This window comes from Mauremys mutica, chromosome 23 (assembly GCF_020497125.1).
Source record: "Mauremys mutica isolate MM-2020 ecotype Southern chromosome 23, ASM2049712v1, whole genome shotgun sequence".
NCBI lineage: Eukaryota > Metazoa > Chordata > Testudines > Geoemydidae > Mauremys > Mauremys mutica.
Window position 1 is genome coordinate 12372220 of NC_059094.1, and position 27971 is coordinate 12400190.

At 50.1% G+C, this 27971-nt stretch overlaps 1 protein-coding gene and 1 long non-coding RNA gene across 3 annotated transcripts in view; one reads left to right on the forward strand and one right to left on the reverse strand.

Moving 5' to 3' along the window:
- The window catches only part of EXTL1 (exostosin like glycosyltransferase 1), a 43937-nt gene extending 28478 nt beyond the window's left edge, over positions 1-15459 (reverse strand). For both annotated transcript variants that reach the window (XM_044998195.1, XM_044998194.1), the window contains exon 1: positions 12858-15459. In XM_044998195.1, the coding sequence (XP_044854130.1) occupies positions 12858-13792 (935 nt within the window). In that variant the 5' untranslated portion in view covers positions 13793-15459. The remainder of the gene's footprint in view (positions 1-12857) is intronic.
- LOC123355575 lies at positions 1519-3462 on the forward strand. Its single transcript, XR_006575143.1, has 3 exons — positions 1519-1601; positions 3201-3301; positions 3410-3462. It is a non-coding gene; the product is annotated as an uncharacterized LOC123355575 (long non-coding RNA).
- Positions 15460-27971: the final 12512 nt, after the last annotated feature.

Genomic DNA, 27971 nt, shown 5'->3' on the forward strand with positions numbered 1-27971 from the left:
GAGGAGGTGCCAGCGGGGAGAAGAGAGAGGTGAGAGGCAGCTCTTCCTGCTGCCTCGGGGTGGGGAGGGGGCAGCTTCCCAGCCTCACTTGGGGATGGCACCTGCCCGGGAGTTACCGAATGGCGGAGGGGATCACTGGTGGCAGGGGACCATGGCAGGGGGCACGGACTCATCTGCCTTCCTGGGGATTATGGGCAGGCAGGTGGGTGTGACGTGGCGCGGCGGGTCAGTGCAGGACTCGCTGCTCTGGCAAGTGTTCTCGCAGCAGCAGTAGCCGTCAGGGCCAAGCTACCTCAGGACAGCAAAGGCTGCTCCTTCCTTGACCACCAAAGGGTTCTGTGGGTTTTGTGGCCCACTGCTCCCTTAAAGCTGCCCATCCCTGGCTGGTTATCCCCCATACGTAACTTCATTCAAATTAGCAGGACCAGATGTTCCGGTTTTATAGGGACAGTCCTGATATTTGGGGCTTTTTCTTATATAGGTGCCTATTACCCTCCCCCCCCCATCCTGATTTTTCACACTTGCTGTCTGGTCACCCTAATTCAAATGGCTCATTAAGGGCCTGAGCCTCCTTTGCGCATCTCTGAGAGCCTAAGGATGCCTTCGAGCGGGTGCAAATTACACTTGATGACTCCTTTACGCTGCCGGAGAGGTGTAAAGGGGCCTTAGCATGACTCAGAATCTGGCCCTGTGGGTTTTGGATAAAACCCTCAGAATCAAAAGAGACACTGACACGAGCGGAAAATCTGAGATCTTGTCGCTAGTTGATGTAGCCAGTTCAGGTTAACCCTATATACCTCCCATCGGGGCTTTACCTTGACTGGCTACATTGAGGTAAAATACAGTGCCTGGTCTCCACTGGGCTTTTACACCAATTTCACTGTCTCACTGTAACAGAAATGCACCTGAGACCACTTGCCCAAACGTACATTCCCATAGCCATTTCCTGCGGTGGCAGCCCGGGTGTTTGCCCCTCCCTCGTACCGATCAGTGAGTTGTAAGAGCCAGGCTGAGAGTAATTTCTGCAATGCTTGCAGAAGTGGGAATGAATTTCACACCTGTCTGGGTGCCAGTCAGCTGGAGATAAAGGACCTTAGTGCCCCTGGGAGCTCACAATCAGAGCCAATTATAACCCGACTGACCTGCCGTGACATTAAAATGCCCAGCAGAGCTCATCTGGTCCGAGCAGGATGGCGATTTTGCACAGCTATGTGTGGCTGATGTGGAAAGATCACTATTTTACAGCTCTGGAGGTGACAATCTGTTGGCCCTAACAATCAGACTAGCAGTTGCCCAAATTAACCCTTATTACCCGATTTGACTCTATTTTCATGTACGAACTACAAAAGGAATAACACATCTCCCATTGAGAGTCTGTGGACAGTACGTTCTAATAGGCTCAATAACTGGAAAGTGGGTTTTTTCTCCCATATCTCCCCTTTGCCTCGTTTTTCTGACCACATTATATTTTTCTTCTCATTAAAGGCCATGAGTCACAGATTCTAGGTCATCCGCTCTCAAGCACCAGGTTAATGAAGCTATTCTACCTCGATGGTCTGGAGCAATGAACTAAAATAGGTTAAGGACCCAGTGGTGCCTTGGTGAGTTAAGATTTGTTTGCAGAAATATTGGTGCTGATACCATGAGAAAATCGAACCAAATCTGCCATGGATGGACCCATTCTTGTGGGAGGGTTTCAGCCTGGTCCCCCGACATCAGTGGGAGTTTGGCTGCTGATTTCAGTGAGATCAGGATTGAGGGCTGAGAGTTCATGGATGGGCCACAGGGAGCTGCAGGACGCACCTGTGCGCTCTATGACCCGGCTGAAAACGACAGGCCGAAACGTCAACTGTCTGCCAATGCCAAGAGACCAGTCGTACTCTAGCCCTGCCTGCAGAGGGAGGGAGCCCAATAGATTTCCAGGCAGCTATGGGGCATCCCCAAGAGACATGACGGTTTCTGTGGCTATCACGACACATGGCCACTGGCCTGGTGGGAGTCCATGCAGAGCCCCCCATAACCCCACACTGGATATAGACGGCTAGGAGTGTCGCCAGACCCAGCCTCCTCTCCCCCAGAGACTGAGTGTGCTCGGTTCAAAGTACCCCCCGTCTCTACTAGCTCAGACGTCACGAGCCCTGGATCGGGACTCAAGCCCTCACCTTAGGACGAGCTATCACTGGGTCACCAGCCCTGGCTCTTGCTTTTAATCAGCGTTTTCTTCCCCTAGCTGGAGATTACCAGCTCCTGCCTCCTCGTGCAGCACAGCCGGGCCAGCGCGTGTCCTGCCTAGATCTAATGGAAGTGATATTTTCATTAAACGCCATATGGCGACTGTTACTAATATCCTAGTTTCTGCAGGTGGCTGGGCAGAAGGGATGTAAATCTGGTACATTTCTCTTTTCCAAGGGGCCAGCTGCCAACGAAGCATTTTCAAGCTTTGTGTCTAGGACAGGGTAGCAGTAATGAGATGCGTTTTATCTTCCCTGAGTACTTAACTACCGAATAGCAACCCCCCAGCACCCAGTGGTCCCAGACCACTCTTCCTCCCGATATCACCCAATTACCCCCAGATACAGCCCGCAATGATCATGCTCATATGTCCAGGCCATCATGTGAGCAGTAGTCTTAGAGTTTATGGGGCACCAAGCTGATATGGGGCAGTGAGGAATAGGGCTTTTGAGGACCGGCTCTCGGCTTCCCTGCACCTCCAGCCCTACAACTAGCTAGGACACTGTACAATCACCCCTGGGGGATGGAGAGGGACCCTGGACAAGCTGATTGCTGACCGCCAGGATTCTAGGGTTATTACCTACAATACATGTGGGGAAACTGAGGGAGGGAGCCATCAAGTGATTTGCCCAGGGTCACAGAGGAGCGTGTCAGAGCCACGGTTAGGATTCGGGACTTCCTGGCTCCCACGTCAGCATGCAGCCTGCCCGATCATGACTCTCTCACCATTCTTCCTCGCAAGCCAGGCTCGGGATCGATGTTTCACTTTGAAGATTAGAACTCCAAAGCAGTTTTTTTTAGGCTTACTGAAACCAGGGCTCACAAGGTGTGTCCTGACGTTACGTCAGCAAAAGGGGCAGCCTGGCGCTTTCCAGCACTCAGAAAGGCCCATTTTTCTTCTTGACGGCGATGATCTGTGGGTGTTTAATGACATACGGCTCTGTGCTACAGACAGTGTCTCTTTTCAGAGTACAGCGTCACTGCATTGCCAGCTCAGACAAGACAATCGCTCATCTTCCCTTCGTAATGGCTCTGGCCTCGTCTCAGCTGCTCATGCAAAGATATCCTGGTATGGAAAATGCATTGTCAGGCGCTTTTATGTGTAATGTGCTGGCGGGGAGGGGTGGTATCAGGATGAGGATGTTTTCATTAAGCACGTTTATTAACATTGCTATAGGAGCACCGCAAAATCCCACTGGCATCGACTTGCCTGTTCCCACCCGTCACCGCACGGGCAAGGATATTCTTAGCGAGGTGAGTGCAACAGAACCGACTACTGGGAAGCCAGGATGATCTTGCAGCTAGTCAAAGAAAAGGGGACTGGGACTTGGGAATGTCTTGCCTGCTCTGGGCAAGCAAACGGGGGTTCAAAGGCCACATAAGCGTGTGTGTGGGTGGTGGGTGGGGAGGTTGGGCCAAACCACGTGTGAGAACACGCGGGACGCATGCAGCACAGACGTACCCTGTTTTACCTTGGACTCCTCCGACTAAAGTCTGTGGTTGTGGTTGACTGAGCCCTACATTTTCAAAGCAGTGGGTCAACAGAGGTGCTGCCACAATCTCTTTTGAAATGGCCATGAATTTGCAGTACCCAACCTCAGGCACCTGGGACCTGAGTTTAAGAATCACTGAAGCCTCCTCCCATCCTGGGCCCACTGGAGTCCGTGTGAGCTGCAGGGGCCCAGGAGCTTTGAAAATCAGGCCCAAAGGGTGTCAGGTTGGACACCCAGAACTGAGGCTGCCAGATGAGGCCACTTTGGCCAGTGTAGCCCTTGACCTCTCTGTGCCTCAGTTAACCAGCTGTAAAATGGTTGTAAGCCTCATAGTCCAGGTAGGCATTAATTCATTGATCACAGAAATGTAGCACTGGAAGAGACCTCCAAAGGTCATGGAGATCCATTCGCCCGCCCTGAGGCAGGATCAAGTACATCTAGATCATCCCTGACGGGTGTTTAACTGGTTCTTAAAAACCAACGCTTACCCCCACCAGCTGGAGGACAAAGACTTTTTTTTTTTTTAAGAGATGAGTGAAGTAATTCTCGTGAAGTGCTCCGAGATCCTCAGGTGGAAGGCGCTGGAGAAATACAACGTGTTAGGGGAACCTGATGCTCCTTTTCAATGGGTGTTAAGTTACACTGAGGTCCACTTCAAGGCCCCTTTTACACTGGCAGAGTGGCGTAAAAGGGCTTTGGTGTAAAAGAAATCAGGCCTGTAACGTTTTCATCCCCCTCTTCTGCCTGGGCTAATTGGCTGCCGCAATGATTTTGCCAGGCGGGGCCCAGAGAGTTGGCAAAGTGCCATGAGAGCCTTTGGGATTAAAGCGCTGCATAAATGCAAATGATTATTGTTAATAGAAATACTTAAGCCTGCAGGTCCAATATCATCCTGCCGAGACTGCAGCAACTTGTGAACGTGTCTGTGTCGTCACTGGCTTCCAATGAGGATACTAAAGGCTAGGGTAGGATGACCTAGCTACAGCTGTGATTGAAATAAAGCTCAGTCAATCATTTCTCCCAGGGCCTTCTCCCATGTTGCGTGTCTAGTTCAGGAGGCTGCAAGATGTTTGTCTTTCTTTATGTAGGTTGCTTTTCCCGGGTGTTTGGTTTTTGAAAGGATCTGGTTTGGGTGAAATTGGGCTTGATCCCACAAAGCACGGAGCTGCTCCTAAAAGGTGCTGTGCCCCCACAGCTCCTAACGGAAGTTGGTGGAGGATGCTCAGGATCGGGCCCTCGATTTTCACATCACAAAGGTCCAGAACGGTGCTGCCACAATGAGCCCTCACCCAGTGGGCCGGCAAATCTGTGGGCAAGCGCCCGGGTGGCACAGGCACCGAGAGCGTTTCCAGCTGTTCCCCGTGTGCCGCCTTTGAAAAATCTGGCCCTCCGTATCAATGTGAAGATTTCACTTGCTTTGCACTGCAAGTGCCCGGGCATGATCACATGGGTTCGAGCCCAGAACTCAGCACAGTCCTAGGATGGCTGGTGGATAACCCTGGTAAAGAATGTAACTCTTAGACATTCCTCACGCTCGGCCCTTCATCCTTCCAGGGTAGATCTGCATTCGGTTCCAGGCAGCTTACTGGGTGCGGATCTTTCGGATGAAACCTTTAAAAACCAAGCTCCCGTTTGCTCTACGTGGACTTTAAAGATCCCAGAGCACTTTTCATAAGAGCAGGGGGTTGCCTCAGTTTCCTTAGTCAAAATCGCCCCTTTTCCTCACATTGTATCACTAGGTGACCCTTGCGGTCCCCTCTCACTACTATGATCCTATGATTTCTTCTGGATTGACACCGGCGTAGCTGAGATCGGAATCTGGCCCGTTGCTGGGGAGAACTCAGGGAGGAAGGTTGCAGTACGAATGTCAATTCTTAACCGTGCCAGTTCTTAAAAGTGTGCAGCACAGCAAGGGTTACTGTTGGTTAGGGAAATAGGAAATGTATCAAAATTGTCTACCTGCTAGCCATTCTCAGAGCCCTTTGCCACCTTGATCCCAGCTATGGCGTGAACCCTTTCACTCCACCCCATAGGTCAGTCTGCCAGTCAGACAGGTGCTCCCCATGTATCATGAGTCTAATTCCGTCCTCGGTTCAATGTAAATCTTCTTGTGCTTGCAAACCGTTTTACTGGATTACTTGGGTATGGGGAGGGGAAGGCATTTCACTTTCCAAAGCTCCTTCTGCTGAAGATTTGACCTTGGTCCTGTCCAAACGGTGATTTTTCTCTTTCTGTACTAACCCTAGCACCTCTGTGATGCCTTTCATCTGAGGATCTCAACGTGCCCTGCTCAGACTAATGAATTAAGCCTCTGTGAAACAGGGAAATACGACCCACGTTTTATAGGCAGGTGCTTACGGAGGCCTGACTTTCAGCCATGCTATGCATTTAGGTAGCCTAGTTTGACAAGCTTGGCCTAAAGGAACTGCCTCAGATCGGTGGTCATCGTAAACAGAACCCAGGAGTCCTGGGTCACGATTTTTAAAAAGCCGAAAGCCAACTTCCTACGTCCACATTTAGTTGCATAAATAAGTGGCCTGTTTTGTTTTGTTTTTTTCAAAAGGACTGAGCGCCCAACAGCTCCCCATGAAAACAGCTGGGGCTGTTGGGGCCCTGTGGTTGGGGAAACCAGATGCCTCATCCAGGTGCCTAAATATGGACTAACCTTATGTACCCAGGCCCAGATCCTCACAGGTATTTAGGTGCCTAAAGCCCACTGAAATCAATGGGAGTTGGCACCTAAATATCTTTGGGAATCTGGGCCCCCAGTCTGTAAATGGGGGCCTGCGTGACTTGCCCAGTGTGTTAGGAACAGAACCCAGGAGTCCTAGCTAACTGTTCTCAGGAAGGAACCAGAAACAATTCCCTTCCTTCACTGGGACATTCACATCAATGCCATATTACTCTTTTGGCCTGTGTCCCAGCTTCCTGCGGTCTCTGCACAAACGCTCGGTCTCCTGCTCTCAGAAGCATCTCCCCAAACCAACGCACATTAGCTGCTACCCACAGGCACGCTCTCCCTGTTGTACCGAGGACGCTTCCTGCCGGGCTGGCATTTTAATTCCCGGGGAACTGTGATGGATGAGACATGAAGAGCGCCTGGCATCTGACAGGAGGTGAAATCCAGCAGGTGGCCGGGTAGTTAAACTAATACGCCATTTATTTTAATTCTCGGGATGGCAATTACTGAGCGAGAGGCACGTTTAGCGCTCCAGGGCAAGGGGTGTTTTAATTATGCACGAGGCAGAGCTCTCCAGGCTGACAATGCCTCTGTCATGTGCGCAAGAAATAAAGCCTCACTTTGCCTCTCTAATGAATCCCGGGGAGTACGAGGGAGCCTGAAATAGTTGCAGAGAGAGACGCTCGCCAGAGGTGGAGGACACAGAGACATGTTCCGAGAGGGTGAGTATCCAAACCTGCTGTGATCTTAGGGAACGTCCTGACTTGGAGCTGCGGGTCTGATTCCCAGCTCGAGGTGACCTATCCAAGCAGCAGGAGGGGCTAGCCACCCTAGGATGTGCCTGTCCAAGACCACAGGTATCCTCACAGGCATCCCGACCCCAGGCCCCTGGAAGACAGCTCAGGAAACGCACATTGGGGGTGACCTGGCCTGGTTCTCCCTAAGCTCCCCTGGCACAAACACCCTGGCCCTGATTCTGATCTCACGTGCACTGGTGCAATTCCAGTGACTGCACTGAGGTTTCCTGTGTTCGGAGGGGGAAGAACCATTCCTTCCTCCTGATTCTCAACAGGGCTTGGCAGCGGGTCCAGGCTGCTCCCATTCCCTTCTGAGTGGGAGGCTTAGCCAGTCATTTCTGGACCCCGGGCCGAATGCGAGGCCCCAGCGCACGCCCTCAGGGAGTGTTATTGCTCCCATTTTACAGAGGGGAAAAATGAGGCCGAGAGCTGGTAATTGACTTGCCCAAATTCTCGCAGTGAGATTGTGGCAGAAGCAGGAACGGGGAGACCCAGCCCTGTGTCCAGTCACAGCACCCCCTTTCCCATGGGCACCCCTTCACGGCGACTCTCTCAGGGGCCTGGTCATGCTTTACTCCATTGTGGCGGCTTCTCCTTTTCTGGGCCTCTTTCCCTCCTAGTCTCTTCCATGCAAGAACCCCGATCAGGGCTGCCCTGTGCTCCAGGGTCCTGTTTCTCAGCGCGGGCTGCTTCCCTCTTTCCCTCTGCCATCAGTCCTGTGCAGCCATGCCAAGCCGCAGGACCTGGTACCTCACCAGGTAGCCGCAGTACCTGACGTAACACCTCTAGCCACCCACTTGGCAAGCAGGATCTGACGGAGCACGTCTCTGCCGTTCTGACCCAGCCACGATCTCATCTCGCTGGGTTCACGGTCCACACGAGACCCAGGAGGCTGGGCTTCTGCTTGTTTTCAGGTTCACAGATCGGTCGCCTCGGCCCTTCGAGCCGCACAGAGAAATGCCACCAGCAGCAAAGCCACTGGGGAGGGCTACGGAGAGGCTTTCACAGAGTTAATGCTTCAGCCTCTGCAGGCGAGACTGCCAGGGGCCTTTGGAATTCTGATGATCTTTTCTCATTTCCCCGACTCCGCAGAGTCTCCCTGCAGCCCCTGATAATCTGCTCCACCTGATGACACACGCAGCCCACATATTAACCTCCCGCTACCTCCTAATGCTAGCGGCCGACGATGGCTCTAATGCTGCTGTCCTGAGAGGCCTTTCCTGTTGATCTGATCTCCCTGCGAGACGGAGATATTCCGAATCTATTATGGGGCTGCCGCAGGGCATCTGTCGCTGAGCAGAGAAGGGCAAGGACAGAAAGCCTTGGCGGGCTCCGGAAAGAGCCACCCTCTCTGCCCGCTTTGGTGCCAGGCCTCATGAGCCCAGTGAGCGCTGCCATCTACCTATCCGCAAAACAGCTAGAGCAGTAGCTGGGTGACAGCTGCCCAGGCTTGCTGCCTTCACCCTGGTCTGGACAAGACCCACCTTTCAGCCTGGGAGGTAGCTCAGTGCCTTAAGACCTGTTCCAGCCTTGGCATCTTCTGAGACTGCCGACAAAGGGGGCTCTGATGTGGAGACTTGGCCACTAGGGAGAGCTTGGCAGCGATTAAGGTGCCAGCCTGGGACTCACAAGGCCTGGGTGTAATTCCCAGCTCTGCCACAGACTCCCTGGGTGACCTTGGGCAAGTCACTTCCTCCCTCTCTGCCTCAGTTTCCCATCTGTACAATGGGGATAACGGCTCTGCCCTGCCTCACAGGGTTGTGTGAAGATAAACACGACAGATCAGGAGCTGCTCGGACATGACAGTGACGGGAGCCATGTGAGTACAACCGCCAGGAAGCACACCAGCCGTCGGATGGTTATGGGCTTTGTCACAACCAACCAGTGATCTAGAGGCAAAGGAAGGCGCTGTATCCTGTGCCCAGGGCAGCCAACACCCAGAATCATTGTTCTGAACCCAGTCACTACTTCAATGCGAGATCCTCAGTGTTTGAAAGGGCCAGTAGCCGTATTAAACCTTAGCTAGAGTTGACTCAAGGAACAAATGATCTTTGGTTAATGAAGAGACCTTTAAAAAATACCAACAGATATATCTTCCCTGGGGCATTGCAGCCAAAGTGTGGCCCCCTGGGAGCTGCCACTCCCAAGACTCCTATGATCTGACAAGCACCAACTGTCCCCTCCCCTTGGGGAAGAGAGAGGAGAACGAATGGGACCCCCCCCAAAACTCTTCCCAGTGCTGCACTACAGGATATAATTGCTGCTGACGGGCGGAGCCATCCCAGGGATGTGCAAACCGAACACCAGTCTAGTGACGCTGTTATGGTCCATAATGACACCCCGACCCCGGCTGGAGGGACGAGCACAATAGGCAACGCATGCAGTTTGGAATGGCAATACTCCCTGGATGCACAGCTTCAAACCCTCCCAAGGCTGTCTCAGCCCTTCCGCCCTGGGAGGTAGCTATACCGAGTCCATGCACCTGACTGTGCGAGGGTCTTTCAGACGAGCCTTGAGAACTGAGCTCCTCCTGGCTGGTGGTCAAAGGTCCCCAGGATATTTCTGAGAGAGGATGCGGTGGGGGTCTTTAACCAGCGTTTTCCCTCCCCGCAGCACTGCATGGCACACTGGGTGCTGCCCCCTGCCCCAGAGGCAGTTGCGTTTCTGGTGTGCTGTTCGTATAGGGCTTCATCCTGCTCCCCACTGAAATCCATGCCAGCTTTGCCATTGGCTTCAATGAGAGCAGGGGCCGACCAACGCAACTTCAACCTAGGTGGCTTCGAGTGTCTGAGTTTGGCATTCGGTTAGATTGTGTGGAAGGTGCTGGGCAGGATTTCAGGGCAAGGAAGGGGAGAGGGAAGGAAATGAAAGTACAGAGGGGCCCCACCCATTAGGACTCTGTGCAGAGCCCTGGGACCTCCATTAGGTGCTGCTCGAAGTGGCACTGAGATACTCCAGAGGAAGCCATCTAAGGTGCCCCAGCAAGGAGACATCATGGAGAGCAGGGTGAGGGTTTAGAGAAGCAGAGATTGAGGCAAAGCAAAAGGATGTGGGGAAGCTAGAGAGAGAGAGAGTGTGGCAAGGGGACCACTGCAGTGGTGCTACCAAGAGCCACTGTGAGTAGCATGATGTGGGGACACCCTGACGGACGGTGCATGGTGAGAACACAGACCGGGAAGAGCAGTGCAGGGAACGCGGTCAGTGCAGATGTTTGTTGGGGACCCGGAGAACCAGCTTGGTGGAAGAGGTGAGCCCTGTACGTTCAGATTGCAAAGCCAGGTCTCACTGGGACAGGCACGTCCTCTCAAACCCCTGGAGCTGATCTGGAGCGACTCACAGCTGGAGCAGTGTGGGATCCATCACACACTTTGATCTGCACTGCTGTAGTGTGCAACCAGTGCCAGAAGTCTGTTTCCTACGTCCCTGGCTGCCTGGGGAGTATAAAATGCCCACTTGAATCTAATGGGCAGAATTTCATCCCTTTATATTTAAGCCTAGAGGCATCAGGACTTCTAACTGAACAACTGCCACTGGGATTCCTCGTGACAGAGCATAAAAGAAACAGTCATTATCTTCCTCTCATTATTCCACTATGTCTAACGATTCCCTCTGCTGGGTCTCATCTTGCTAACGGATGGCAATGGGCTTGAACCGAAACCTTGGATCGGAATGCGCGCACACTGGGCGATAAGACATTGACCGTCAGGGAAGTGACTCATTGTTGACAACCATCATCAATAACGGCTCAGAGGAAAATGCAGGAAGTGCCAGACATCTCATTCCAAATCCTGTCTCCAACAGGGGCCTGCACCACTGTGGGACTAAAACTCCAAAGTGAACAATTATAGAATTAATTACCTGCCCGCGGTGGGAGTCTACCTAACCACCATCAGTCAGGGGGTGGCTTATGCCCTGGAGCCAATCTCGCCTCACCTGAATGTTCCTGCTGCTGGAATCCTTCAGTCAGTGATTATTTGCAGTCACACGAATGCCCGCTAGCACTGAGCTGAGCCTGACGCCACAACGCAGCCCTGCTGGAAAATCCCACCTGAACTAGTGCGTCCTCAGCTCCGGAGAGATGCTAAGCACTCTCAACGTAGAGTAAAGTCAGTGGGACCCGGAGCTGTTCAGCACCTCTCAGGATCAGACTCTATGGCTACGTCTACACTGCAAAAAAAAAAAAAAAACACCCCAGAAACCTGGCAACGAGTCTCAGAGCCCAGGGCTACAGACTCGAGCTCGCACCATGGCATCTGTGCTGTAGACGTTTCCGTCTGGGCTAGGGGCAGGCTCTGAGACCCACTTCCCTTGCTGGGTTTCAGAGCCCGGGCTCCAGCCTGAGAGGGAACGTCTCCCCTGCTCTTTTTAGTGCCATCGCTGCATGAGCTCAAGTCTGCAGACCTGGGCTCTGAGACTCACTTAGGGCGACCAGACAGCAAGTGTGAAAAATCGGGACAGGGGGTGGGGGGGGAAGAGGTGCCTATTGTAAGAAAAAGCTCCAAAGATCAGGACTGTCCCTATACAATCAGGGCATCTGGTCACCCTAGACTCACTGCTGCTAGGGGGTTGGGGGGGTTGGCAGTGTAGACGCACGCATGGGTACTCCAGCTACACTCAAGCGGAAGGTGAATTTCCAGCTGGGGTAGCCAGATGCGCACTAGCTAGTGGACTCACAATAGAAGCATAGTCACCGCGGCGGTGTAGGTGGCAGGACAGACCAGCCGCCCGAGTAAGTCCCTAGCATCCCAGGCAAGACTGTCCTTGGGGCAGCAGCTAGCCATCCCGCTGCCTTCACCCCCATGGCTATGCTCCTGTATTTAGCCGCTAGGTCAGTTAAAGCTAGTGCACACACGTCTACCTGAGCTGGTAATAACACCTCCAGCTTGCGTGGAGATGGGATCTGTAAAGACTCTAACAACCACTGCAGTAATCCCCGTCATTACCAAACCAAGAAGTTCTGCTTAGAATCAATATTCCAACAAAACAACCTCCCCACCTGCCAAGGCACTGCGATGGGCCAAGGGCCAAAAGCCTGGATCCAGATTCCAAGCACCACCACGTTAGGGGGTGTTCAGCTCTGGGGAGGTTCATTTCGGTTCTGCTCCAATAAAAATATTTATGCTGGGGCAGGGGAGGAAGGGGGAGGGGAGAAAGTATCATTCCTCTTTGCCAGAATTCTGGAAAAAAGCAAATCTCGTATTAGAGGGGCAGCCGGGCTGATCGCAGATAAGAGCAGCTCTCACTAGATTATTTGAACTTTAATACAGAACAGGCCAGCCCTGCCTTTCACTTCCCATCACGGAAATTAAGCAGTGATTTATACAGAGGGATGGGACGGGGGAAGATGACTAGAGAAATTACCCATCTGTTATGTACCTCTAAATGTTCGGGGCCAGATCTTCAGCTGGTGTAAATCATCACAGCCAACGAAGCAATGGCCATTCACATCAGCAGAGGATCTGATTCTCAGCCAGGAGAGACATCTTTTCCTCCCCTCTTCCTCTATGTCTTTGCATTTTTATTGGCTAACGACATTCCAGTGCACTATTTAACTTGGTCCAGAGCCTCAACTCGTGTGGAGTTTCCTCCATCCCCTAGGGATTTCCCCCATAAATCACTGGATTGCAGTATAGTTCAACATCAGTAATGACTTACTTTTCATAGTCCGAGTTATCCTTGTCACAGCGCGTGTCCTTGTGTTTCTCCCAGTCTTTGCCATGTTTGCAGGTGGTCAGGGAGATGATATTCTTGCCATTATGGATATGGTGTAATGCATTCCTGGTGTCAGAGCCAATGCCAGTCAGGTACCTTTTCCCTTTAAAAGCCAACATGTACTTTTTCTTAGGAGGCACAGAGTTCTGGTACAGCCAGCCCCTCTCCCCACCCTTCTGAGGATGCTCCTTCGAAAACAAAGGAATGGAGATATCAAAGCCGGGCCTGAAGTTCTCAACATAAAAACTTGCCTTGGCCAGGATGGCCTGTCCAATGTCAAAGCCCAGATCCTCGGTGTAATTCGGCCAGGTGCCTGAGTAAAGATTAAATATCAGATGGTTTCGGCCGTCATTCCATAGAGGGAAACCTTGGATTTTATCGTTGATGTTGTGGACATACTGGATGGAGAGATGATCCCTATCCAAAGTATCAATATTTAGGATAAAGAGGCAGGCTTCTTCTGGGTTGGAGGTGTAGTATCGGGACTCCTCAATGGATGTGATTATTTTGAGGTAACTTTCTGACACCGGGTCCTCTCTCTCCATGGGGTAGACAAAGACCTTGAAACCATGTTTCTCACACCTGGAAAAATCAAAGCAAGTTTCCATGCGGCACCTGCTATGCTTATAGATGTTAATTCTTGACTCCCTTCTGGCTTTGGCGGATTGTTTGTGGTGGCCTCCATCGCTCTGAAGTTCTTCGGGATCTGCAAAGCTCTTGAGGAGGGACCTATCCGTCCAGCGGGGCCAGTTCTTCAGCACTGCAGCTTTCTTTCTGGAGAGGAAAACCAGCCGTCTTATTTGGTCTCCTCCAAAGAAGAAAAGCAGAAGCCAAGAGGCAAAGAAAGTTATGAAAATGTATTTCTTCCTGGTCTGCATATGTTCATCTGGAACCCTGACTCCTCATTTGAACCAGGAGGAGGTGATCTTAGTCAGCAGGTAGATTCAGAAAGGAAGATCATTCTGGTGGGCTCAGAATGGAGGACTGCAATCCAAAGTCCACTAGCCAATGCCAGCTTCCGAACTGGAGTGGGAGCAATTAGGAGCATGTGTTTTGTATCCTGTCTGTTTCGGGACTTTGGAGCACGGTATTAACCCTGTAGGCTCTTCCAGCATTTCCAGCACCGCATACATCAAATTGGACTCTTCTTGCTTTTCTTATATAAAATCTGTTCTCCCATGGAGATTTAATAGCAAAACATTAAATAGAAAAACATTTGTTTCTGTACCCTTCAATTTCTTGATGCCGTACAAGCTTTCCAAACTGTCCGATTCTGTCTTCTACAACGCAATATTTATTTCAGCATGAAATTGGGTTAAGCAACAACCATTATTCTACCACGGCTTGGCCTGGCTCTTAAACCCCTGGAGAGAAAAGTTACACCATACCCTTCTCTTGGGTTAATATTCTGTGTCTTTTTAATCAGCTCCCGCACGCTTCGCTGTCTTAGTTCAGATGTAGGATTTTTCCCCCCAGCCCCTTCAGACTTCTCTATGTATCAAAAGTTTACACTTTCCTGCACGCAGCAGATAAATGCCTCTCTGAGTGGCTCACTCCAACGCGCTCACTTAGAAAGCTTTTCCTTTCCACTTCTGCCAGCTTTTAATCTCAGTCTCCTCTTTACCTTCAATGGTCCATAGATAGAGATCACCGCTTCCACTGCCATTGAAGAGCTTCAAGAGAGCAGCCGGAGCTCCAATCTCCTGTCCTTCGATTGTTCTGTCTGTGGAGCTTTGACTTCTAGCTTCTTGCTGGGTTTGGGGAGCATTTCCAGTTAAAGAGATGGCAGTGCTGAAAGTGTGGCCCCCTGCCCTTGCCGCAGATGATCAAACCACCTTGGTCACTCATTGATCAGAGTTATACTGCCATCCTCAGCCTCATTAGAGAGTCTTTGGAGGTCTTTTGGGAGTAAGCTCTCTGCTCTTTCTGCCTATTATTAAGCTCTCTCTTTCTCTTTATCCCCTTGGGTTAGCCCTTTCTCGCTGAGCGGAGAGTTATTTCTGTATGTGTATGGGGGTTTTTATCTCCCACTTCTCTGGGTGTATGAAGAACTATGCTCCCTCGTCTTTCCTTATGTAATTAGCCCCCTCTACCTCTGTGTGCATGTATGGCATGTACATATTTATATAGATATGTCCTAGTTACTGTACACAGTCACCTTTCTCTGTTTCCGTGTCCCTCCTCTCTAATCCAGGATTCATTTCTTCTTGCTCTCCACTCACCCCCTCTTCTGTCACTCTCTGTTAAACCACATTTATCTCGTTTCTCCCCAACCCTCTATGTTTCTCTTGCTGACTACTTATCCTGATCTCTTTCTGGGTATGTATCTGGCTTGATCGCCTTGCGTCTCTCGGTACTTCTGCCTATTTTGGTCTCTTCCTCTCGGGGTGTCTATCTTGCAATCTCGCTTTCTCTATTTATTTTGATTTTCCATTTCTTTCTGATCCCTCTGTGCTTATTTCTAGCCACCAATCCGGGTCTAGTCAGCTATTTCCCTACTTGCGCTCTCTCTCTCTCCCTCCTCCTCCTCTGGCTGCCAAGCAGCAGCTGTTACACAGCGTTCTACTGCCACTTTCACAACATTCCATCCCGGCCCCGCCCACTCGGCTCTCATTCGTCCCCCAGCCCCTCAGAGGGCGGGGCTTCTACTTAACTCCTTCCTAACCGAGCCTCAAAAGAGGGGAGGGGCAGCTGAACTTGCGCTCCGATTGGCTGTTAGGCGGCTGCCCGCAAGAAGGGGCTCTGCGAGCCGACGTGTGCAGCGAATCCCAAGGCAGGATCGTCTTCCCTGCTCCTGTCTCATCCCGTCCCCGTGGGGGTGCAGCTGCCCTCTCCAACAGGAGCCTGCTGCATAGTCCTAACAGTGATTCATATATAGGGGGAATCCAGGCGATTCATCCCCCACCTGCACCCCTTACAGGGATGTGATTGGCGTAGGGAAGTGCCAGGGGGATCTTCTCTCCATCCACCCCCCGCCAGGATGGAATCAGACCTGGCTTTACTTAGAAAGCTAAATAACCACCTCCATCTGACTTCGTAGTGATTTGCTTGTAAGGGGGATTTTCCCCACGCCCTGCCACCGAAGAGTCCCGGCAGTGATTTATTCTTAGAATAGGATGAGCAAGAAAAATTCACACACCCTGCTGCATCTTCGCCGTTCGTTCTGGGCAGGAAGATGGAAAATCTCCCACGTGGCCTCTGAGTATTCAGAGCAGAGATCTGGTTGTAGGAGAAGCAGGGCAGTGTCCCCATAAAATGTCTTTTATCAGGGAGGGAGAATGCCAGGAAATCCAACCCTCTCCCCCCTCTCTTACCCCCACCACACAGACACTCCTGTAGCCTTATCAGCAATTTCTTTGTGCTCCCCTCAGCCAGCCACTGTGCCAGCAATTTTGGAGCCTGATGCTGATTACAAAGCTCTGGGCACAGCAGGAGAGAGGAAGAATCAGCTCTCAAACTTTCTGGAAAATGACTATTTCGAGATATAAGAGCCCTGAAAGCACTGGGCCTGGTGAACTCCATTGAATTCAGTGCACCTGATTCTCCTATCTGACCAAGGTGATGTCATTGACCTCAATGGAGTTGATCCAGATTTGCCCTGGCCTGGTGTAAGTGAGAGGAGACGCAGGCCCGGGGCCATGTTTAACACACTACATTCTCAGTTGATCAACTCATCATAACGTTTCTTTGGTTCAGTGTTGTCCTTTGGATTCCCACAATATCCCACTGGGCCAGAGGGAACTATTCTGGTTTACACTGGCAGGGGAGCTGCCTTCCTGGCTGGAAATTAATTTGATGAGATACCCCCAGTGGTGTCTCGCCAGGTTTTCCTGAAGTCAAGGTAGCAGCACCTTGTTTGCTATGTGGGAGCACCAGTGTTTCTCGCTGCCTTGAACTGGGAAGGAAGGAGCAGACTTTCTCGTAGTTAGAGTCAGCAAGGGAGCGTCAGGACCCCGGGCTATTTTCCCAGCTGTGCCACTGACACTTTAACCTTTAACCCACCTTAACCTCAGTTTCCATTAAATATATATTTAACAGGGCTGCCCGGGGGTGGGGGCAAGTGGCGCAATTTGCCCCGGGCCCCACAGGGGCCCCGCGAGCCGCTCCGGGTTTTCGGCGGCACTTTGGCAGCGGGCCCTTCACTCGCTCCAGGTCTTTAGCAGCAGGTCCTTCAGTGCAGCGGAAGACTCAGAGCGAGTGAAGGACCCGCCGCTGAACTGCTGCTGTAGCCTCGGAGCGCCGCCCGGTGAGTACAAGCACCACTAGCAGCGGGGGGGGGGGGGAAAAGCCGTAATCGGCGACAGCTCTACCGCCGCCGCTTCATTCTTCGGCTGCAATGCGGCGGTGGGTCCTTCCCTCCGAGAGGGACCAGATGCTGAATTGCCGCCGAAGACCCGGCCCTGTCCCAGGCCCCCTGAATCCTCTGGGCGGCCTTGATATTTAATACCCATGGTAGCCTCCTGCCTCACAGGGCTGTTGTGAAAATTAATATTTGTAAAGTGCCTTAAGAGTGTAGCCTACAGGTCCAAGGGGTATTTACAAGGGCGTAAGTTAAGGCAGTAATGGAATAAGCCTACAAGACCTTAGCTCAACAAAGCATAAGGCTCAAAACCCTTAGCATAAACAGCAAACCAGGAGTAACCCTAGCTCATAAGATATCACAAGATAGGCTGCTGTAATGACTAAACTGCTGGCAGGTAACCACAAGATGCTAGTTTATACCAGCCTGGGCTATTTTCCATTAGGAACACGAGCAGATGCCTGACCACAAGCGTGCTGTGGTAACTAACTGAGGTATGTGCTGAAAAGCTTGAGTGAAAAGGCCTAGTAACCTGAGGGAGAGCGGGCGCCCCACCACTACTAGGGAACGGAACGACAAATCAGGGGAAAGGGCTGAGCCCCCTACTGAATGTGCCTTAGGCAGAATGGCATCAGCGTAACACGTTATAAAAGTTGTGCCCTGGCCTGGGTGCTTTGGGAGATGTAACTCTTGGGAGATGCCAGGATGATGACCACTGGTGGTGATGATGTTAAGGATGATGATGACTGATACTTTGGGTCCTTTTGCAAGGGATGGTGGGAGGATATGGATGCTCAGACACACGTGCTGTGTGATTTCTATCTGCCTTGCTGGGTTTGGGATTTTATTAATTGTGTGAATAAGACAATTGCAGATTCAGAAGGTTTTTCCTAAGTGTAAGTGGGGTAACCGTGCGGGACAGCACGGTTCCCAACTAACCAGTAATTCTAATAATGCTGGGCCTGATCTTGGGACAAGGGCCTACCAAACCTCCATGTCTTAATTGGGACTTCTTAGGCAATACACAGTCAGTAGATCAGGGAACAAGATCCTGGGAGGGGATTCTCTTTCATCTCATCTCTTTCCTGGTCCCTGATGATCAGTCTCCATGCCCTTCCGTCCTTTTTACTGCTTCCCTTCCCCCCCTCTTCCCAGCCTTCCAGCTCCTTGCAAAGCTTCACAGGATCTGGAATTCAATCCGCCGTTGTCTTTGCGGGCTGGAGTCTAGTTTCCTGGATGTTAGTTTCTCAGGTCCAGATTCTGCTGTCTGCCATGTCTGTGACGCCAATGGGATTACCTCGCTATTGGAGGGGAGGGGGCAGAATTTGGCCCCTGGCCTATCGGGAAAGTGTGAGGGCAGGGACTGTGCAGATATCCCAAACACCAATATACTGAACGGTGATGGCCTGGTTTTCAAAGGTGCTGAGCAGTGCCCTGCAGCTCCCATTGATGCTTCAAAAGCTCAGTACTTCCGAGAGTCTGTGGAGCGTCTCTGCAACGCCAGTGTCACTACATCTCCTGGGCTCTAGCTCCAGATCCCTGCCATCCATGCTGGGTCCCTGGCTCTACTCCCTCCCTCCCCTGTCCTCTGTCCCTCCTTATCCTTTCAACCAGCGATAGTCCCATGCCCCTTCCCCGGTGCTAATTCAATCAAATCTTTGTCATCCAACACCCTAGCTGCCCCCACTCTGAGTGGGCTCCCATCCCCTGCTCCTGCCTCTCTCATCAGTCTGTTTCCATGTCATTAATCCTCACTCTTTGTTCCTATTTGCCTTCTTAATCCTCCTTATTCTCATTTTCTTCTCAAGCCTCCCTGCCTTGCAAGTCCCCTTATGAATGGCTGCCAGGGTCAGGCCGGTCACAGTGCGGATTTTCCCTTGTAAGGAAGACAGGCTGATACCAAGATGATTCAAGGATCACACCCTCTGCGACTTTCTGCCTCCACCTGACTGGGTTAAAAGGCTTGTGTTATAACCGGGGGATGGGGAGGTCTTTCATCATTGATTCAGTGGCACACAGGCTAGCTTGTGGGAGCTGGATGGCTCCGGGTATCAGTCATGGGCTACTGAACCTTTCGCTTTCACAGGCTGTGCCAGCAGGGACCACACACTCTACCAGCTGAGGCTGTTCCATGCCATGAGTGAGATGAAGTGGAAGGTCTCAGTCCGGTTCCTAAGAGAGAGGGCAACAAAGAATCCTGTGGCACCTTATAGACTAACAGACGTTTTGCAGCATGAGCTTTCGTGGGTGAATACCCACTTCTTCAGATGCAAGACTGAGAGAGGGATTCACTTTGCAACTGGCATTAATTGCCCTTCTTCCCATCTTGCCCTGGTTCCCGGCGTCAGCAGCAGCCAAGGGAGAACAACTCCCCTCTTGCCCTGAGATGTGGGGTCACTCCAGGACCAGGTGAAGGCACCTTGGCAGCATGGCATGGGGGCAGCTTGCCCCGCCACTGCCCAGGCTGTACCTACTCGGGGTATAAACTGAGGGCCGTGGTCTCCAGGGCTGTGAAGCCGGCATCCTTCACGAGCATGAAATTCTCTTGTAAGAGAAACCACAGAGCAAAGATGATTTTTGTTCTTCGTGCCCTTTACTGCTCCTTTGAAGTTCACCTTTAAATAAACCAAACCAAACCCTCCCTGCATTTTGGATCTGAGCTCAGCACATGGGAAGCTGCAGGTCTCCAAAGTCAGGGAGAAAACGAACAGGACTGTTGTACATCTAAGAGCTGTTCCTGCTCCGTCTGAAGTCAGTGGGACAATTGCTGCTGATTTCAGTGTGTGCAAAAATGAGCCTATGACACATGTCAAACCCTGGTATTCACTGAACAATGATGTTCATGTGACGCAGCCCTTATTTGTAATGGTACAAAGAAGAGCCTGCTTTGATCACCCACTGATTTCCTCAACTCCTAACAAAAGCACTAAAGGCAAATAATCTAACAGTTTGGAAATGCATGTTTCATGTTGCCTAGCAGTCTAAGCCAGGGTCTGGAAAGAACCTGGGAGTCTCTGCCACTGACTATACATGTGACCTTCAAGAAATTACTTCAACTCACCGTGACTCAGTTTCACCATCTATCAAATGGGGAATAATATGTCCCTCACAATGCAGTTGTGAGCCTTAATTAATGTTTGCAAAAAGCTTTGAGATCCTCCAAGGGAAGGTAACAAAGGAATGCTGATTATTATTAGTCCAGCCGCGTATAAACCCACATTTTAGGTAAGTACGAGAGAACAGATGAACCACATAATAGGAAGGGATTATTGAGCAAACACTTGGTTTAGCCTGATACGTTCATTATTTTTATTATTGTTGTTTGTATTACAATAGACCTGGCCCCAGCTGAGAATGAGGCCTGTTGTGCTAGGATCTGTACAAACACATAGGAAGAGCGTGTCAGTCCTGCCTGCCCCAATGAATTCACAGATCTCTGACCCCACGGCACCTCCAATGCAGTACCAGGCACAGACTTGCAACACACCAACTTGCATGAGAGTAAATCTGGGCACAGCTGGGACGATGGGCATCACGGCTCACTGCAATGAAGAAGTGGGACAGGAAAGACTAGGGTGGAAACAATGGATTGGGAAGCAAGGCAATAGTCCAGTGATACGGAACAGGAGAGCAGGTATGATCTCTCTGCTGGCGTTAAGGTACAGAGTCCAGCTTCCACCTGTAGGACTGTGAGTCAGGGGCCCATTTCACATTGGGGATTATGGGATCATGAGAGATGCTGGGTGTTCTCAGGGTCAGTTCCTCTGGCAAGCTCTGGCCCCATGTGTTTGTCCGCATATGGAACCAGGTAAATCTTAGATCCTTGAAGTGAATGGGGTCTTTGCCATTCAAAGGGAATAGGATTTGGCTACACCTCTAGGGGGCCACAACGTAGGCCACAGACTTCCACAGTGCAGCCTGTGACTGTATCTTTAATACAGAGCTGCAGCATCCAGAGACTACAGGTCCCATCGTGCAATGCTCCGTCTTGGCTTCAGCCGCTTGGATTAATCTGAAGCTTTGCATGCTGGGATCAGTAGTCTTTGGACCCCAACATCTGGATTAAAAATAAATGCAGGTCCAATCTGCTGCCTTTTGTGCAGATTAAGGGTGGGATTTTCAGAAGCATTTAAGGGGTTTAGAAGCACAAATCCCACTGAAAGTCAGGGGGACTTGTGCTCCTAAATCCCTGGAAAATCAATCCCTAAGTAATTAAGTGCATTCCTTGAACTCCTGGCTAATCACAGCCACATCCTGGAGCCTCTCTGCTCTCCAGAGGCCAGGGCTGCTCCTAACACCCCTGCTACATTTGAGCTGTTTTAAAGATACAAGGAAACTGACATCATTGTTTCCTTTGAAGCACCAGCTATAAATGACACCATCAGGGTTTTAATTAACAGTGTTTTGGAAGTGCTGTGTTTGATGTCTATAAAATATTAAAAGGAATCCAAAGCCAAGTTTGTACTTGGGTAATTTTATTCTCCTGCGAGTGCATTGCACCAAAATATAAACAAATAAATAAAATAAAAAGCAAAATCTGTCTTTTAAGTAACAAAATTTCTGTTACGTATGACAGGGATTCCTTTCTGGCTCAAACGTCAGGAGCCTGCATCTTTGGAGCAGCAGGTTGCTTTAGTGAACCGGGGGGATGAGCAGACCACAGCTTCTGGAGAACTCCAGAGGGACAGAAGCTCCATCATGGAAGGAGCTGCCATCTCCTGTTGACAAGCAAAGGGAAACAAGTGAATGGGCCAGGCCTCATTTGCATTTCTATTATGTGACAGTTTGATCAAATTTCAATTAAGATTTAATTGGGGGGGGAATTAAATGTTGTTACCCCTGTCAAGGAGGAAAAGGGCAAGAGGATGGCACCCACAGTGCATGAGGAAGGGGTCACCCTAACCTAAACCACAGTCAGGCATGGTTGGGTACCAGAGCCTGGTTAAAGCTAACAAAAGATGGAAGGAATAAGATGGTTATTTTTTGTAGGGAGTGATTTTTTTGGTGTGGTATGATGTCTATCTCTAGATACATGGCATAGAGCAAAGACTGCATTTCAGTGTGTGTAATGAATTGTGTAATGGATAAGTCTGAGGTGGCCTCGGTGGAAACCTCAAAGAGCTATATCCCAGTGGAGGACTCTGGGAGATGGACCTGCCTGGATTTTGGATTCCACCGTGCCTGGAGGACAAACTGTAAGTGGAGCAGTCTGGAGGAGGGCAGAGGCTACTGCTGGAAGGAACGTTTTGCCACTTTACTCCCTTGCAACTGTGAGAGGAAGCCTGAGGTTAAGACTATTGCCAAGGCACCTGACTTGGGGTGTTTGGGCAGAACAGACCCCTCCCTCAATAGCAAGTGTTGATTTGTTAATTGCTGGCTTTCCCAAGGTTACTCTATGTCCCTTTCCCCCCACCCCCAAGTTCTCTCTGTTTGAACCCCCTGGACTCAGTGCTTGCAAGCAGGGAAGTATTGCCAGGGAAGGTAATTTTGTTTTCCCAGGTTTCTAAGTGGGGGTTTGAGCCAGTGTTATTCCAGGTCTCAGAACCCCTAGGTGATACTTGAACCTGGATCCTTGTACAGCCAACTCCTGCAGAAGGGTTGTGTAACTATATAGACCAGTATTGTTAAAGCGGTCCAGCTTGTGTGTGCAGGTGTGACCGAGTTCCCAGTGGGGAGCCAGCTGTGGTCACTCAGTTAGGGTGAACTGCAAAGAATGGGGCAGCCAATCCCCATAAAGCTGGTGGATATTCCAATACTTAGATTCACCAAACCAGCATAAAACAGCTTCTTTATTACCTTACTGGTTACTCAGAAATCCAAACAACACCGTTCCCTTAAAGTGATCCCGCCTCAGGCCTCCATCCAGGGACCCACGTCAAATATGACAAAAAATTCTGTAAATCTTACTTTGTCACATAAAAGAACAGGTTCTACCAATCCCAAAGGATTGGACACGTTACCTCCCAGGTTAATGAATGTTTCAGATCGTACCCAAACCTGTGCTACGGCCAGTTCTTATTAACTAAACTAAAATTTATTAAAAACAAAAGAGAGTATGGTTAAAAGATCATTATACATACAGACAGACGTGAGTTCAATTCATTGAGGTTCGATTCACAGCAGAGATGGTGAGCTTTGTAGATGCGAAGAGTTCCTTTAGAATTCAGTTCATAGGTCATAGTCCAATGTCCAAATCTCATATTCAGGGTGTACCAGCATAACTGGGACCTCAGTCTTGCGACTCAAACTTCCCTTGATGAAGTCTAAGTAGATCTGAGATGACAGAATCAAGACCCAAGGATCTTTTATACAATTTCATGTCCTGTTTGACAAGTTGGGACTTCCTTCCGGGAACACAAGGTAATTAGGATGACTGTGAAGGAGGTCCATCACCGGTACTTAGCTATATGAATTAACATAAGGCCATTTGCTTGTTCCTCCACCATTCACGGTACATTTCAAAGAGAGATGAATACCGAGATATCCCGTGTTTACAATTCATTTAAACGATAGGATGTTCTTTTGACCTCTGAATTATCAGAATACAGCAAAGGCAGGGACTGTTGATTAGATTGTGGACCTTACTCATACATATGTAAATACACAAAAACCCAAACATTATCTCCCTACATGTCTTTTGAGGGTTATTTATTTTGCAGGATGTTTAACCCTTTCTAGCCATGCCTCACAGAAGGCCTAAATTGTAAGATGGGCTATTATATAGGATGATAGTATGCTCATGTATAGAGTAATGTCTAGAAACTCAGAGGCCTCTCTTACCAAGTACTTCCCGGAAGTAGAAGCCTGTATATATGGAGGAAGGAATAAACCTGAATGCTGCACCGTAGTGCCTCTTCTTAGGCTTGAACACTGAACATAAATGACTTGCCAAAGATCACACAGGCAGAGCAGCCTGAAGAACTAAACTCGCCTCTTTGGAGTCCTAGTTTAGTGCCTTAGCCACAAAACTCTCCTTCCTTTCTGTAGCACTCTCTGTATAGCCTGTTCAAGCAAAAGGAGACCGGGAGCCCAACTAATTACTGTAATGAATTTAATTAGAGAAGATGGTGGGGGGCCGGGGAATGGCATCAGAAGGAGATGGAGTCAGTCAGCATGGTCTTTCCCTGCAGGAAAAATGTTTAATTATAGCAAGAATATAAAGTCATTTCACATTCGCAGACAAGGAGTCATGAAAAAGGAAGGCCAGATTCTCAGGTGATGTAAATCGACGTATTGACTTCAATGGCGTTGTGCTGATTTACACCAGCTGAGGATATCTGGGGGCTCTGCTCAAAGCTTGGTCCAGCTTTCGCAAAAGTATTGTCCCACCTCTGTCTCCCAAGCCTATAGAGAGACACATAGATAGATACTGCTAATTGTGTCAAGATGCGGAGGCATTACCAGGTCTCTGGTGAACTGGGGGTTAACCTCCTTTTAGTTCCCCTTGCCTGGGGGCTCCAGAAAGGAATATATATATATTGGATAAGCAGCAAAGGAAGAGTCCTCATCAGCATTGTTTCACCCCTAACAAACTTAAGTGACGTGTGGTTAGTGTTAATGTATTGATTTCAAACCCCATGCTGATCAAATATCTATCTATCCCCAGCGGCAGTTTTATTTGTAAGGAGGCTTGTTTCTAACATCTGCTGGAAAGAGATGGGGTTTCAGATGGAAGACAGAAGGGAGGGGTGGTTTGGTTTCATTAGAACAGGGGTCGGCAACCTTTCAGCAGTGCTGTGCCGAGTCTTCATTCATTCACTCTAATTTAAGGTTTCGCGTGCCGGTCATACATTTTAATGTTTTTAGACGGTCTCTTTCTCTAAGTCTATAATATATAACTTAACTATATTGTATGTAAAGTAAATAAGGTTTTTAAAATGTTTAAGAAGCTTCATTTAAAAATAAATTAAAATGCAGAGCCCCCCGGACCGGTGGCCAGGACCCGGGCAGTGTGAGTGCCACTGAAAATCAGCTCACGTGCCGCCTTCGGCACCCATGCCATAGGTTGCCTATCCCTGCATTAGAACATGAGCAGACAGGGATATTGGGAATCTGAGGCGTCGCCCATCACCTGGTCTCTCTCCCTCCCTTCTTCTCTCTTTCTCCGACTGGAATCTCTGCCCCACTTAGTCCTGCTCATGATCTGATAATTCCACTCTCTATGAGATCACAGCCTTCACCATGGCAACGCAATTGACCTGATTTGTTGGGAAGTTACATTGGCATCCTTGCCAGTTGGCACCATGCCGTCATCAAACTGTTATCAATATTTTAAGTGCCATCTTAAAAACAAAAAAGGCTTAACTGCTGTTCAAAGCCCTAGTGTGTGTAGGATATCAAACCAATATCCGAGGCCTGATTCTCCTCCCTCTGACAGACACCCCGTTAGCTCAGCTGGGCTATAGTAGAAGTGAGATCCATGTGGTATTTTGGAAAACGGTTTAAAATGACCAGCTTTGTCCTGTCTAGTTTTTAGTGGAAGATAAATGGGGGACCATTCCACAGTCTAGCAGATCTTGTTACTTCTCAGGAAATGTTTCCTGACAATCAGCTTTCATTTCCCGTTTGTTTGCTTTCATCCTACTGCTCATAGCTGGAGACCCGCAACTAGGAAACCTCTCAGCTCCTGCACTTTAGGAAGGGGCAGCTTCTTCCTTCCTTCTTTAGCACCTCAGCTCTGTGCTGGCAGGTTTCCAGCCCCGCTGCAACAGGACCTAACAGCTTCCAGGAGTCTCCTCATCAGAGTTGCCAGGCAGAATGTCCTCCAGCTACATACTCAGCATGGCCAACTATGTAGCTGCTGAGTGGAAGCTGGGTTTCCATGGCACAGACAGAAGCCCAATTAGCACTGAGTGTCACTATGGGTCAGGCCTTCAGCTAATGTCCAAAAGCCTCATGGGAAAGAGGATAGATTTTACTATCCCTTGTGTGTCTCTGCAGATCAGATGAGAAGCTGGCCTGACTTCTGTAATCAATGAATCCCAGTTAGCAGCCCAATTTAAACTGGCATCGGGCCTTGGCTCTTAACTCTCATTATTGCGCCTAAAGATCACGTGCGGTAAGGGGACCAGAATGCATGTGTTGAAGTTAATCCTTTTAGGAAAAGCTCTTGTAAATGCCAAATGATCCCTTATAGGGGTGAAATGTGAGCCGCAAGATAAGCACAAGGAAAGTCTCCCCGCAGTGCACTCAACGCCGGGCGGGGGACCAGGAGCTGGGCAGGGAACATTGGTTCAGCCTTGACTTCGAGGGAAGAGAGCCACCAACTGAGTCACCAACCCCCCACTCCCTTCAGCGCCAATCCTGGCAGCTCCCCCATCCCAGAGGGATGATTAGTTAGGGTCACTTGACATTTTTGGGTCAACCCTTTTTTTTTTCCAATGAAAAACAGAGTTTCAGCAAGCAGCGACCTCATCGAGGTTCTCATCCAAAAAATGAAATCCCCAAATGTTTCAGTTTGGGGGCTTGTCTTGTTTATAAGCAGACCTGGGGGAAAAAGTCAACAAAAAGGGGAATTTTTCATTGATTTTATTTATTTATTTACTTATTTTGCAGGGGGGAAATATAATAATTTCCCAGCCAGCTCCCAAGGGCTGTGTTTGTAAAGCCTGGGAGGATCAATCCCAGCACAAGGGGAAGGGCCGTGAACACAAGGGGGGTGCATCTTTGTGTTCTGTATTTGTACAGCACCTAGCACAATGGGGTGCTGGTCCATGGCTGAGGGGCGCGCTCGCGTGCACTCTCACACACACACACACACACACACACACACACACACACAATTGATTCCTCCATGGGAGATTTTGCTGCAGATTGAACTCTGATAGATTCAATACCTGCTGCCCCAGCCAAAGTGCAAACGGGTCGACCCCAGCAAGCGCCCTTCTATCTCCTACCTGTACACAGGATCAATTCCATTGCCCTTGTGCTTAGAAACCAACCGGAGGCAACACAAAATCCCCTCCCCAGGCCATGGAATAAATATGTAAAAAAACTGCAGAGGCCGATTTAATCAAGAGCAGCGAGAAGAGAAGCCGCCCTGGGACCGGCTGATTAGAGAGGGGAGTCATTCTGAGCAAAAGGGAGATGAGGCCTTGAACAAATCTGCAACATTTTCAATCATTTCTCCTCTCCTGTGCACTAAACTCATTTCATCCTGCCAGCTTTATGGTGCTGAGAATGATCTATAGCGACACCGCATTACTTTGGTGTGTACCAGCCACATAAATACTCGCTGCGAAGGGAAGGGGTGGGGGAATCAGCAGCTGGGGAAAGAGAAGAAAGCAGGGAATGTTACAAAACTGCAGAGGCCGGCACCCCAGCAACCTGCTGTCCCCTCCCCCAATGCGCCGTTCCCTTCCCCAGCCCTAACGCTCTGCACCCCAGCACCATGCCAGGCACCCCCAGCTCTCTGCTCCACACACGAGTTCTTTGCTCCCACCCCTCAACTCTCCGTTCCCCATCGTCTCCACACCCTGAGATTTCCATCCCCCTGCTCTCTCCCCCCAGGTTTCTGCTTCCCCTCTGACCCTCCCCAGAGCTTTCACATCTATCCCCACCCTTCCTGCTCTCTATTCCCTCCCCCACCCCCAGCTCTGTACTTTTGCCTGTTTCCTTCATTTAACCTTCGTCTATCCCCGCATTGTAACTGCAACCTCCTCCCTAGTTCCTACGGCCAGGGGACCCTTGCCTGCCAGCCCCAATCACCCCTGCCTTGCAACACCCGTGCAGAGGAGAGGGAGCGCCGTCTAGTGCTT